Consider the following 13714-nt stretch of genomic DNA (forward strand, 5'->3'; position numbering starts at 1 on the left):
GACAGATTGAAAATATCATTGCTTTTGAGATACAAAAGAATATATGAAGAGGATGCTTCAGGTAAACTAGTGAACAGAAATCAATTGAGGGTTTAGCATTATGAATACACTTATTTCCAAATTAATGTAACAAAATTATTCGTTTGCAAATCTTTTTAAGAGCAACCAAAGATAAGCATGTTATTTAAAAATTAGATATATGCAACTTTGTATGTACATCTATATTACAGGAATAAAGACCTTGTATCCTCCCTTAAATGATAAAACAAAAGCAAATAGCAACAATATCCACATATGATAAGTTCTGATATCCATTATAACAATATTCACTTGTGATAAGCACCTTAATTCAAAGCATTTCAAGCGATATTGAGCATTCACAAGATTTAAAACAAGTCTCCCCTTCTTCAAAACCCCTTCCGCTGTTATACATAAAACGTAAATCCACAGAAGAAGTTTAGCTTCCTGGTGATTTTAGGAAAAATCTCAGCAGTCAGCAGTCCTCCAAATATGACCATTGACAGCTTCAACATGACAGAAAATGTAATTATGCACATCAAAATGCCATGCTGTAAGCTCCATTGAAGCTGTCTGCACATTTGTTTGATAAAACGTTATCTTAGCAAGCCTGTTCTGAAATAATCATCTTTACAGTTACAGCCACTCACAGGTCACAAGGATAAGGGCTAATCTAAAAGATAAGGCGAGCATGACAAAAGCGTCATAAAGATCAAAGATGTAAATGATAGGACAAAGTTCTAAACCAATCATTGCCACTATGGAGGCCAGTCCTCTAGTCCGGCAATCATTGAACTTTGGCTATGTTGCCATAGTATTACTATCAGTGTTTCATCTCTTCACTTTTCCACTGTAAAATTAAGCGATAAAAAGTTCAGATGGTGGGGAGAGATGTGTAGTTTCTACATCCTTTTTTTTCCCCTTTTACAACTTTTTTTTTTCTAGGCTGCTAGCAATATAATTACTTTATTTATTCTGATCAAATCAAGCAACACAGATAAAATTCATATTTCATAGCAACCTAATAAATAAAAAGCATTTCTCCAGAGAGAGAGGTCTAAGCTAACTCTTACAATAATTTCCAATTACCGGTATGCACTCTACATGCCAAAATAAGGTAGCCAGTGTAAAATTCATAGTTTACTCCATTGATGCATTCGAAATTATTTTCAGTGAAGGTTAACTTTCTGCCATATTATACAGTGGGGTTCAAACTTCAAACACACAATCTAGAATTGCACCAAGCATATCCTAAAGCCTTTTGAAAAAAGCAAATAAGTTAAAAATTAAAAGCAAACTCGAGGTACAATAGCACTAAGCAAACTGAGGTTCCATCGAAAAGCACTGAGACATTGCAAGGCAACTTTCAAAGCTTTGATTCTTCTACCTTTAACTTTAAAGGGTGATTTTCCAAATGTTAAACCTGATACCCTTCTTTACTTCAAATCATAAGAAACATGTCCGAAAACGACAGAATTAATAAAGTAAATCATCAAGTATCAGTGGCAACCAAAAGAGCCTTTAGTATGATCATTTCTACTTCTTTGATTCTTTCTTGCCTTCCTTTTGAAGAACGGTGTTGAAAGGGGATAGGGATACCTAAACATCCACTCTTCAGTCTCCACCAAAAAGAGGCAAGAAATAAACAAGTGGAACCTTTATGAGAAACACCTGATTGATCTGTACTTACCTTGGAATATCATAAGGAAATTCCACAATGATGCCATATCTTAACTGAGCGGCCACAATAATATATTAAAAGTTAATAGCATACACATTATTAATGCAGACTTCCAAAATGATAAACATACAAGAAAACATGCAATTGCAACTGCTTGTTCATTAGACACTAAATGAAAACAACTAGTATTCAAGGTCAGAAGTTGTCCTAGCAGAGTGAACATTTGGTTATAATAATAAAATAAATAAATTGAGTGTCTTACCTTAAAACAACTAAACATAAATTACAATAGCAGGAACAACTCTGATTCCTGAATAACAGCATGTTCAGAATCGGCAGATTGATTGTTATAAATTGCAAAATGTACTCCCTCCATCGCTCTGAGATTGCCCCAGCTCCTGCGTGATCACCACTTTACTCTCACATACACTACTTTAAGTCCAATCAATTTTCTCTTATCGATTCCACCCAACTAAAACTTTAAATAAAAAAAAAACAATTATACTCTGATGGGGCAATCTTAGAGTGATGGAGGGGGTATAACCCTATAATATAGGTTCAAAAGATCCATATTACTCAGGACTGTCAGGAGTCTCCTCAATCTTGTAGCCCACAGAACAGGGGGTTAAATCATCATATTCTTTGGAAGAGGACAACAGATAACCTAAAAAGATACACCACAAATGGCAAGAGTTCCAGCTGCTATAACATGGTCCTTAGTTTTTTCCCTATGCAATTCCAAGCATCTAGTAGATAGTGAAAGCATGCATTAGTTCTCAAGAGTGTGAAAATAGAAAAACGTATATTTTCACAGATATGTGGACACACACACACACACACACTACACAATTCCCAGCATCTACCTGATAATGAAAATCTGTATTAGATATTTAAATCTCACGAGTATAAAAAAAAATAAAAAAAAATAAAAATAAAAAAAAAGAGAAACATATATGTTCGTAGAGAAGTGGACACAAATCGCTCACATATGCAGAAACACAAACACAGAGCCATATAAACTAAGAGATAGTGAAAAAGGATGTCAGAGAATAAAATCCTCTCTGAAGAACATATATATCTGTATCATAAATTTATTGGACTGTAATATGGGAGAGAGTAGAAGTAACTATAAGCAATTTGAGCAACCAGTGTTTAGGGATCACCCTCTCCAAGACTCCAAGGTCAAAGCGCAATAGAATATGGCATAATTAAAAAAAAGTAAGTTGTATTGAAAAGTATGAAAACAAACATACCTTTATACTATGTGCATCCAAAGCTCATCAAATTAATAGAGAAGCAAAAAAGTTCTTGACATAATTAAAAAACCCACTCCAGAACAGATACAACCACCAGGAAAACCAATGTATAAATCCAGATCAAGGAGCAGGAGCATATAGATTTCAGCTAACGAAACAATCAGCCACATGCTCGGTTATCTGGAGTGCATATATAACAATACCACCTTCCAGCTCTAGCTACGCAAATCTTCAAAAGCTAATAAGCATTCCAGATATTGAGACTTAGTTGAGGATGAAAACCAAGAATAATGCATTTAGCCAATTATCAATCTTCCCAATTTCACAACTCAAAGCACTAGCTCCTAAAAATTACAGTATAACATACATTATAAAAGCAATGAAGACATCTCAAAAAGGAATGCACAATCAATAAGAGCAAAGTGCTAGGGTTGAGCTACTGCTCGATGAGGCCTGGGAGCACAAGAATTTCCACATTGATAGAAGATTTGAAAAAGAGAAACTACTTCTGATGCCCTTATTCCACCAGTACATTTAAAACCACTTATTCCAGCATTATTTGATTGTGTGTAGCTGGTTGTATGCAGTGAAAGAATTGAACCACATCCTCCAAACTTTTCATTTCTACATCCGTAATACACTTCCTTTAGTCCAAGGTATGACAAGGCACTAGCACACATTATGCATGGCTCACATGTTACATAGAGGACACACTCTGATAATCTTTTAGCAACTTCAGATTGCAAAATACCATCTCTTTGCCATTGCTGTAGAAGGCCATTGACAGCTTCCATCTCTGCATGCCTTGTAGCATCTCGTGTCTCATTAGTACGATTACTGCCTGCTGCAATGACCTTCCTATTCTCGACAATTACACAATCAACAGGTACTTCAATTCTGCGAAGAGCAACTTTGGCTTCCTGTATTGCCAGCTCCATAAATGCATCAGAGTTGATAGGATCTTCAGGCTCAACCAAAGCCATCATCCGTGGCTCATGTAAGATCCAGTTCTGATTATTACAGCTCCAAGATGACAGCGGATAAAGCAAGGAGATCTTTGGTTAAGAAGGGAAATCCAATTACAGGAACTAGATTCCTCATGAAAAGGAGACAAGGCGTTAAGCTTCTATATCCAAAGAAAAACACATGAGAAAGAAGTACCAATATCAGAATCCCGATAATCACAAATAAAAAAACAAACTACCTAGACCAAGGACCAAAACATGAAGAGCAATAATACATTAAAGAACATATCTTTCTTTGATAACTAATGTCAAGCATAAGGCTCATTTGAGAGGGGGGGGGGGGGACCCAAAAACTCTGCCTGTACATTAGAAAATGACCACACAGTATACAGAGATCTGTAGCCAATTACTCCTCTATTGCCTGGCCCTATTCCACGTTGATCTTCATCTATCAAGTGGCAAATTTTTCAGTCATCCAGACACAATTGACCATTAAAGGTTGCTCCCTCACAAGGACCGTCTTGTTGAAATAGCTCTACATGCTCATCAATTGTTCCAGGAAGAGCTACAAATATCACTTGACAAGTGATAATAGGGCTGCATAATTTCCTCTTATACAAGGAGCGACTAATTCTCTAGAGCCTCTAAGCAGCTAGCTATTACCTAACGCTATGTGATCATCTTAGTAAGGAAATGAACCTCTAACCTAGCCATCACATAATCTTCACCAAATTGTAACTCCTTGTATTTTAAATTAAAGCTAGTAAGAAACATCATAAACATCGGTAGGAAATGGGTAAAATGCTTGCAAATGCGCATATGGTGCAGCATATCCCACCATTCAGTTCATCCATCGTCTCAATATCTCATACTGATGTTGAATACAGTCATGCTAACTAGATTGTTGGATACTGTCATGTGACCCATGCTTAATCAAACTGCTGTATAGTGCTATGTTAATAAACTAGAGAACAACGACGCCAATAAAAAACCATGGATACTCATTCCTAAGAACCATCTACCAGGGGCACCAATTTCTAATTTATATAGCTTAATCCTCCACTTCGAGTTAAAGTTACACCTAATGCAGATCAGCCCTTGTCGCAGGGGCGGCTAGAGGTAGACAACAAGTAAGACATACATATCCCTCAATGCCCAAAAGAGGTTCCTACTACGGCGAGGTGAAGGACATTGGATATATATACAAACATAATCATGAATTGCTCCAATCGACCCTTTCATAGCCCACGTTCTAATTCACACCAAGAAGAAGAGTTCCAAAAGGAACATTGTTAATTTGTCCACACCCCTCTTGCCCTCTAACTCTCTGATTACAAAAATTGTCAATAATTCGACGTCAATAACGCAAATGATGCAAAAGCTTCATTGTATTAAACGTCGCAACTATTTCAAAACGGAGGAAGTATTATATTATGGCAACACCATGTAACAAAATAAGTTGTTCGTCTAACAAGTACTGAGAGTTACAGATTGAAATTAAACAAACATCTAACCAAGTAAGCTAATACAGTACTACTATATACAATAAGGATAACAATTGATTTATTACAACTTTCATTCACACCATCATATGATATCTAATATGTAAATAATCAAAACAATAATGAAAATTAAAATCAAAATCAAAACCTTCACATTCTAATCAAATACAATAAAAAGGCAAAAGAATTACCAAATAAACTAGTGCTAAATATAAACATAATGATACGTTGTTCATAAAATGTAGAACTCACCTTGCATTAACTGATCTCCGATTCTCAATTTTCTGGCAATGAGCTGCAGAAGAGGTCTAATTTTACTGAGAATGAAAATTAGAATTAGGTAATTATATATCCCTAGACTCTAGTGTATGTAGCTCTACCTACACTCCCTCTAAAACGATGTGTTTAGCCTCCTTATTAACCCAGTATCTAAACCCATCAAAATGACACGCTTCATAAAACCATCGAGATCGCTCGTCGACAATGAGATTTCTAGCAGTAATGATCTGACAATTGAACACTCCCCAAACTACCTCCATGGTTCTGCATTCCAAAACCTCCAACACTAAAGTCGTCGTTGGCGACGATGGCGGAGATGAATAATCGCCGCGACGATGGTGGAGATGAATAATCGATTAATCGTCTATGTGACTTAGAAGTGTGTCATTTGTTCTTCTACTAGTAACTTCCATGGAAATTCAATCAATAAAAATTTCATTGATTGAATTTCCCATCAATTTTTGTCCCTCTTAAATTTTTTAGTCTCTAATTCTACTTTCTCTTTCTAATTGATAGTTATCATAAGCATAGCTGCTTTCTTTTCCTTTTCTAAATAAAAAAAATTAGGAAAAATTGCAAATAATAATATAACCTTTGTCCGATTCTTTTTTAATAATACAACCTTCCGATTATTTCTTAATGTTATAATCTTTGGGGGGTGTTGAATTTTAACAGGCAAAAACCGGTTTTTTACAGGTTACCATGACACGTGTCGTTGTTTTATTGGCTTTGTCAATTTGTTTTAATTTTTAAAAATTTATTTAATATTTTTAATTTTTAAAATATATAAAATAATAAAATTACTTTTATTATTATTAAAAACCCCCCACCACCCCTGCCACCACCTTCACCACCATTCCTTCCCCCCACCTCCCGCCTTCACGCAGCTCCCCTTTCCCCCAGCCAAGAAACCGGACGCCCGGCGTCTAGCTCACACACCGTCGGCAACCCACTCCATGTCACCTCCACCTCCCTTACCCATCGCGCCCGCGAAAACCGACACCACCGCAGTCCGCAGCCCCGATTCCACCACGAACCATCGCAGCCCAAAAACCACCCCATCCCCTGTTTTCCGGCCACGATAAACCCTATTCCCTCACCTAAAACTATTAAAAATCCATTAAATCAAGAAAACCCGAAACCCCAAAACCCTAGGAAAAGGGTTTTCTGGGTTAAACCCGAAACCCAAAAAGAGATTGCGGTGGTGGCGTTAAGTGCTGCCTAGTGGTGCGTGTGGGAGCAGCGAAGGGATGGAGTTGGATGTGTGGTGATGATTGTGGCTGTTGTGGTGGTGCGTTTGGGAGCAGCAAAGGGTGATGCGGGGTGGTCGATGCTACCGTTGTTGGTTGGGCGCACGGTGATGGTAGGGGTGTGAAGAAAACAAGGAAGGTGGAGAGGTGGTGGTGGAGAAAACAGGGGAGGGGCAAGGGTGGTGGTGGCTAGAGGGTTGATTTTTTTTAATTGCAATGATTTTATTAAAACTAAAAAGTTAATTAAACAATTTTAATTAAAAATTAAAAATCTGTTTTTTTTTTATTATTTTAAACCAATTACATGACAACACGTGTCATGGTAACTTATTCAACCGGTTACAAGTTATTTTGCCTGTTAAAATTCAACACCCCCCAAAGGTTGTAATATTAAGAAATAATCGAAAGGTCGTATTATATAAAAAGAACCGGCCAAATGTTGTATTATTTTTTGCAATTTTTCCAAAAAATTATTAAAGTAGTTTTATTTTTATTTTAACTTTATTAATGTTCATTTTCATATTGATAAAGGTTCATTTCCATATTGATACAAGATCAATTTATTTTATATATATTTATTGTGATATTGATATATACATGGTGTATGTTCGTTTTCGTATTAATAAATGTTTATTTTCATATTAATAAATGTTCTTTTTATTTTGATAAGTTTATTATTTCAATTTTGATGAGCTCTTTCCCAAATTAAGGTCAAGAAGAACCGCAATTCCCAAATTGCAGCCAAAGTTTTAAGAATTCCCAAAGTACCGTCCACGTCACCGGTTCAGGGGGAAAAAATTTTAAATCCGGTCTACAGCAAAACCGCTACCTGAAGTAGCGGTTTTTACTAATAAACCGCTACTTCAGGTAGCGGTTTCTTTTTAATAAACCGCTACTTCAAGTAGCGGTTTTTGTTTAATAAACCGCTACTTCAAGTAGCGGTTTTCTAGCAGGTATAATTTCCCGATTTCACTTTCCTCTTTCATTTTCGTCTTCTCACCAAAATCCCATCCACGCCTTCCACCAAAATCACACCTCCTTCAACGGAAGCCGGCGCAGCCAAGGAATCCACCGACGCCGCCGGAGCATTCCTCAGCAACGAAGGCCGCCACTGTTGACGCCGAGGGTTCGACTTTAGTGGTCGGCTTCGCTAATTTCAGAAGAAACGTGCTGATCTTCTTGTTTGTGGTAAGTGCCCTAATTATTTTTTGTATTCAGTTATTGGGTTTGTTGTTGTTATTGAGTTTGTTGTTGTTATTGAGTTTCAGAATTGTATGTATGTGTTGTTGTTGTTGGTTTTGGTTGTGTTGTTGTTATTAGTGTTCTTGTTTATTGTTGTTGTTATTGAGTTTCAGAATTGTATGTATGTTTGTGGTTGGTTTTGGTTGTTGTTGTTGATTTACTTACCTTACATATAACCCTTGTAGAATTATTAATGGTTTCGATCACATTACTCAGTTTAGGTTGCTATAATTGCTGATTTTGAAAGTGAAAATAGAGCTTCTATACACAAAGTACATGAGCTCAAAGTACATGTAGTCATGACTTATGCCCATGTTGAGCTTCAAGAGGTATTAAGACCTTCATAGCTCAGTTTAGGTTGCTATAATTGTGTAGTTTGCTTGCTTGATGTTAGGACATTGCCACACTGTTAATGAATTTTTGCAATCTAATATCTTTGATTAATAATGGGCTTTTCTAGAATGAAACATGGAGGTTCCGAACTACCCTCTATATTGCTATTGGGGTGGAGAAATTGTCCACAAAGATAGCGATATAACGTATAGGGGTGGGAATCAAAAATTTGTGTTTGTACATTCTGCGATGACATATTCACAAGTTCTGAACAAGCTATATGAAGAATTGAGTGTTGATCCTAGAGGTGTGGAGTTGAAGGTGGTTATGCGTTATCCTATGGCTGGGGCATATGTTGCAATTCCGTTAAATGACGACAACGCTGTTAGAGCTATGTGGATTGCTGTGACTCAGAGTTCTTCTGTTGCAATGCAATTGTTCATTGAACAAGTTCCAAAGGAGCCAGTTGTGCAAACTAACACTGGTTCCTTTCCGGGGATGGATTCTTTTGGTAGTGTGGATCAACCGTTTTCCACTGGTGTTCAAAGTGTGGGCATAGGGTCATTCACAAGAATGCTTGTTGATCCACATTATGTCAATGACCATCTCTCACAGTTTAGGTGAACTCAAAATTTAAAAGTGTCGTCATAAAGAACCTCTTTGGCAAAGCAGCTACTGCAAGGCAGAAGAAGAAGTTTGATTACTACATCAACAAAATTGGTGACTTGAATGTAGAGGCCCGTAGGTACTTGATGGAAATTCCGTACAGTAAGTGGTCCATTCATCATGATGGTGGTTTCAGGTTTGGTGTGAAGACTACAAACATGTCGGAAGTTTTCAACGGAGTCTTAAAGGGGGCTCGATGTCTCCCGATAACCGCTTTAGTGCAAATGACCTTTTTTCGGGTTAACTCCTATTTTGCAACTAGAAGAAGTTGGAGTAAAAGAAGACTTGAAGAGGGCCATGAGTTATCGGAAAAGGCTAAGAAGACAATAGAAGCCAACATGGAGAAAGCCGCGCACCATGAGGTTGTTGCTTTTGACTATGATGCCATCGGGTTGTATCAGGTTAGGACCGGTCGTGGAAGAAGAAAAGCTGGTAAAGGTGGTAACTCCCACACTGTGAATCTGTTGAGCAAGACATGTACTTGTGAGAAATTGAGAATATACAAGCTCCCATGCTCTCATGTACTAGCAGTTTGTCGTCATAGAAGCCTATCACATGCAGACTTTGTGGATTCTTTTTTCATGACCGCCGAATACAGGCGTTCATACGCGAAGTGTTTCGCACCAGTTCCTGATCCTTGCCACTGGTTAGCTTACAATGGTCCTACTACTATTGCCAACCCAGATTTGAAAAGAGGCCCAGGCCGACGGTCCACTAGAATTCGAAATGAAATGGATGAGCGTCCCAATCGTGTGAAGAAGGCATGCAGTGTTTGTCGGCGACCTGGGCATAACAAGAAGACATGTCCTACTCTTATTGGTGGATTTGGATCATCTGGGTAACATGATTAATTATATATTCTTGTTTAATATTTATGTTTTTTCTCGATCGCTTAACATTAATTCAATTTTTTTGTTATCGTGTAGGTCCCATGGAGCCGGTGATTCGTCCAGGCCCAGTTGATCCATCTGTTCTACGCTTGCAGACTTCCCATAGGAGCCACGATGTTTGGAGTGGCGTAGCTGATAGAGTTCTCTCAGTTAGGGAGCATATGGTCAGCGTGGGACGTGAGTGGAGGGTAGATGGCGGAGTACTAGAGTACGTTAGGCTTGCTGGGTTTTACGGTGTACATAGGATTTTGGGAGGAGGGTTTTTGCTTGATCGATCTCTTCTTACGGCGTTGGTTGAGAGGTGGAGGCAGGAGACACATACTTTCCACCTAGTGGTAGGTGAGGCCACCATTACTTTACAGGATGTCTCCGTCCTGTTAGGTCTGAGAGTGCACGACCCTCCTGTCATTGGACCTCCATTTGAGGGATGGCATGACCTAGTTGAGGAGTTGCTGGGAGTTCGACCTGGCCATGATGATAACGGTAAGCCGTTTCTGGAGGGATCTACTTTGAAGTTGACGTGGCTCAGACGTCACTTCTCACAGATGCCAGAGGGAGCTGATGACTTGACAGTTCAGCGCCATAGCCGTGCTTACATTCTCACTCTCATGGGATCTATTCTGTTCGCCGACAAGAGTGGCGATGCTGTGTCACTCTACTACTTGCCGTTCCTTCGAGACTGGGTGACAGCTTCGACCTACAACTGGGGGAGTGCGACTCTTAGTTTTTTGTATCGGCAGCTATGTCGAGGATGTCAGCGAGATTCAAGACAGATTGGAGGCCCGCTCATCCTACTACAGTTGTGGTCGTGGGAGCATATTACTATTGGCCGACCATACATTAGGAGGCCTCGAGATCCGCCACAGGAGGACCCTGAGGCTGAGGATGAGGATGACATTTTGGGGACTCAGCATCAGCGAGGTGTTGACCCTTTGGCGTGCAGGTACAATGTTTGCTTCAAGTTCATGTTCTTACAATTCTATCTTTCAAGAATTATTATTAACATGTCTTTACAGGTGGTTACGTGTCCATCTATCGTGTGCGCATACTGCTTCTGGACTACCATACTACAGAGATGCGTTTGACCATCAGCGCGAGGACCAGGTACAATCGGTGTTTCTTTTTTTTTGTGCATTGTATTTCTTCCATTATGTTAGTCATATACATGTTGACATACTTGTTTTGGGAATTAGATGATTTGGCAGCCATATACTGAGGCGGTGATGGATCGACTTCCGGAGATTTGTCGCTCAGACATGCACATTTGGCGTTCACGGGCACCTCTGATATGCTTTGACGTCGTTGAGTTCCACCTCCCAGACCGAGTCCTTCGTCAGTTCGGGTTAGACCAGCCGATCCCACAGGATGTAGACACGGACGTTGCTCTACACAGGAAGGATCGAAGGGGACAGCGTAATTGGGAGATTCGGCATTCGGACCATGTACACGAGTGGAGTCGACGAGAGGCATTAGTCGTCCAGGGATACCCGTTCACTGGGACTTCTTCCCCGGCCATGACAGAGTACATGGCTTGGTACCGTCGCATCACGAGACTGGTCATTACTCCACCTTCGCAGGAGCGCCCCCCGAGTCATTACCAGCCAGCTACCTCGGACCTCATGCTTGTATGAACTTCACTTCATTTCAATCTAGTTCTTACGTTTTTGATTTCATTTTACTAACATTACAACTACACTTAAATGTAGGCACATGCATTTGCTGATTTGCACGTCCAGCTATCGGGAGCTACTGAGACCATCTCCCACTTGCCACCAGAGACGGCTATACCATTTGCCATACAGACGATGCAGGGTTTTACATCATTTTGTGGCCAAACCTTGTCTAGGGTGGGGCAGTCACACCTTATTCAGCAGCCTCGACCGTCCACGTCTTCATCTTCTACTGTGCACACTATGCCGATCAGACCACCACCTCATCGTGGAGGCCATTCAGCACGTGCCTTCCGTCCACCGACTCCTTCTCAGCATACTATCATGACATCTCCTCCACTAGTGCATCGCCAGTATCAGAGAAACCGACGGCGTAGCAACACTACGTCTGGGGTTGGAGTTGGCCTGGATGACATTCCAGAGGAGACAGCTGCATCATCTTCATCGTCACCTCATGGGAAGAAGCAACGCCCGAGCTAAGTGTATATTTTGGAACTAAACTAATTTTTTTGTAAATGCTTAGAATTGGATTTTGTTATATTTAATCAATTGAAAAATATTCGACTTTGCAATTTCGACTTCCTTAGATCTTCATAAACTTGTTATTTATGGTGGTTGTGTTGAAAATATGCTATATATCTCATGTTTTACAGGTACACAACTTGCAGGTTTTTTTTTTGAGTGATTATGCAAGTTTGAAAAAAAAACCAGTCCAGGGTAAACCGCTACTTCAAGTAGCGGTTTTTAAAGTAAACCGCTACTTGAAGTAGCGGTTTTCCAAAATAAACCGCTACATTAAATAGCGGTTTTTTGTAAACAAACCGCTACTTCAAGTAGCGGTTTTAAACTAAAAAACCGCTACTTGAAGTGGCGGTTTATTGCAAAGAAACCGCTACTTGAAGTAGCGGTTTACCCTGGACCGGAAAAAAAAAAAAAACCGGTTTTTTAACCAGTGCTTACGTGGACGGTAAAATGGGAAAACTTAAAACTTTGGCTGCAATTTGGGAATTGCGGTTCTTCTTGACCTTAATTTGGGAAAGAGCTCAATTTTGATAGACATTCATTCACGTTTTGTAAATAATGTGTATTGATTGTTACAAATACGTACTCTTTTTTATGTATAGTATGGAGTAGTAGGTAATTAAGTATATGTAGTACTTACTACTTAGCCTGCCTGTATCATTTGTATGTCACACCTAAGATAAAAGTATATTTTATGCAAGCAGTAAGATACTAAAAACATTGAGCAAAGCTTTATATGTTTAACCACATATATGTTTTAATGCTCATTAATTTTATGCCATGTTCATTATCATTCCAATATAAGTTCATTTATATGTGAGTAGATGCTCATTTAGATATTATGTTGATCACGTCAGTTTCTATACTCTTTTAAGTTCATTTTTATGTATATATTGTTTTTTATTTAATAGTTTTTCATGTGTTATTTTTCCTATCATGTATATATATAGCGTCTAATGTCCATATTTATTATATATAAACTACTTATAAATAAATTTGATGTTCTTATCAAAGCCTTTTGCTCATTCTCATGTAGATACATAGCCAGGAGATTAATAGATTTATATTTCGATTTTTTAGTAGATGTTTATACATATAGTATTGCAATTGTTCAATCCCATAATTTAAATGCACGGTCAAGATATTTGTTAATTTTCTTTTTAATTTCAGGATATTTTAATGAATTTTCATTCTTGTATTGAAATATGCTCATCTACAAATGGATGCATTTTCATTGTCATATTTATACATGTACATCAAGTTATGGATATATTGACAATATAGTTAAATCAACAGCTACAGGAGAACAAACTCATATTGCACAACCTATAGTGTTTACTTGATGAACTACAATACATTCTTTTTGTTGAATGTTCATTTTTCATTTTGATAAATGTTCATTTATATATTAGTATATGATCATTATTTGCATATTAATAG

General features: G+C 38.4%; 1 protein-coding gene and 1 pseudogene across 2 annotated transcripts; one reads left to right on the forward strand and one right to left on the reverse strand.

Annotated features, from left to right (window-relative positions):
• Positions 1 to 1226: 1226 nt before the first annotated feature.
• On the reverse strand, positions 1227 to 6415 carry LOC110708657 (annotated as a pseudogene).
• Positions 6416 to 7844: 1429 nt separating this feature from the next.
• LOC110708659 (serine/threonine-protein phosphatase 7 long form homolog) lies at positions 7845 to 12324 on the forward strand. 2 transcript variants are annotated; one of them, XM_021886845.1, is made up of 5 exons: positions 7845 to 8139; positions 10119 to 11025; positions 11099 to 11186; positions 11276 to 11707; positions 11789 to 12324. In XM_021886845.1, the coding sequence occupies exons 2-5, from the start codon at positions 10124 to 10126 to the stop codon at positions 12230 to 12232; spliced, it is 1866 nt and encodes a 621-aa protein (XP_021742537.1). In that variant the 5' UTR covers positions 7845 to 8139; positions 10119 to 10123; the 3' UTR covers positions 12233 to 12324. The 2 variants fall into 2 exon arrangements, with proteins under 2 accessions (XP_021742537.1, XP_021742538.1); XM_021886846.1 differs by lacking the exon at positions 7845 to 8139 and adding an exon at positions 9910 to 10030.
• Positions 12325 to 13714: the final 1390 nt, after the last annotated feature.

This window comes from Chenopodium quinoa, unplaced genomic scaffold (assembly GCF_001683475.1).
Source record: "Chenopodium quinoa cultivar QQ74 unplaced genomic scaffold, ASM168347v1, whole genome shotgun sequence".
NCBI lineage: Eukaryota > Viridiplantae > Streptophyta > Magnoliopsida > Caryophyllales > Amaranthaceae > Chenopodium > Chenopodium quinoa.

Excerpts from the sequence above, each read along its gene's own strand:
- LOC110708659 (XM_021886845.1), top strand. The coding sequence starts at position 10,124 with ATGGAGCCGGTGATTCGTCCAGGCCCAGTTGATCCATCTGTTCTACGC. Across the intron at positions 11,026-11,098 it reads GTTGACCCTTTGGCGTGCAG|GTGGTTACGTGTCCATCTAT; the intron begins GTACAATGTTTG and ends ATGTCTTTACAG. Across the intron at positions 11,708-11,788 it reads CTACCTCGGACCTCATGCTT|GCACATGCATTTGCTGATTT; the intron begins GTATGAACTTCA and ends ACTTAAATGTAG.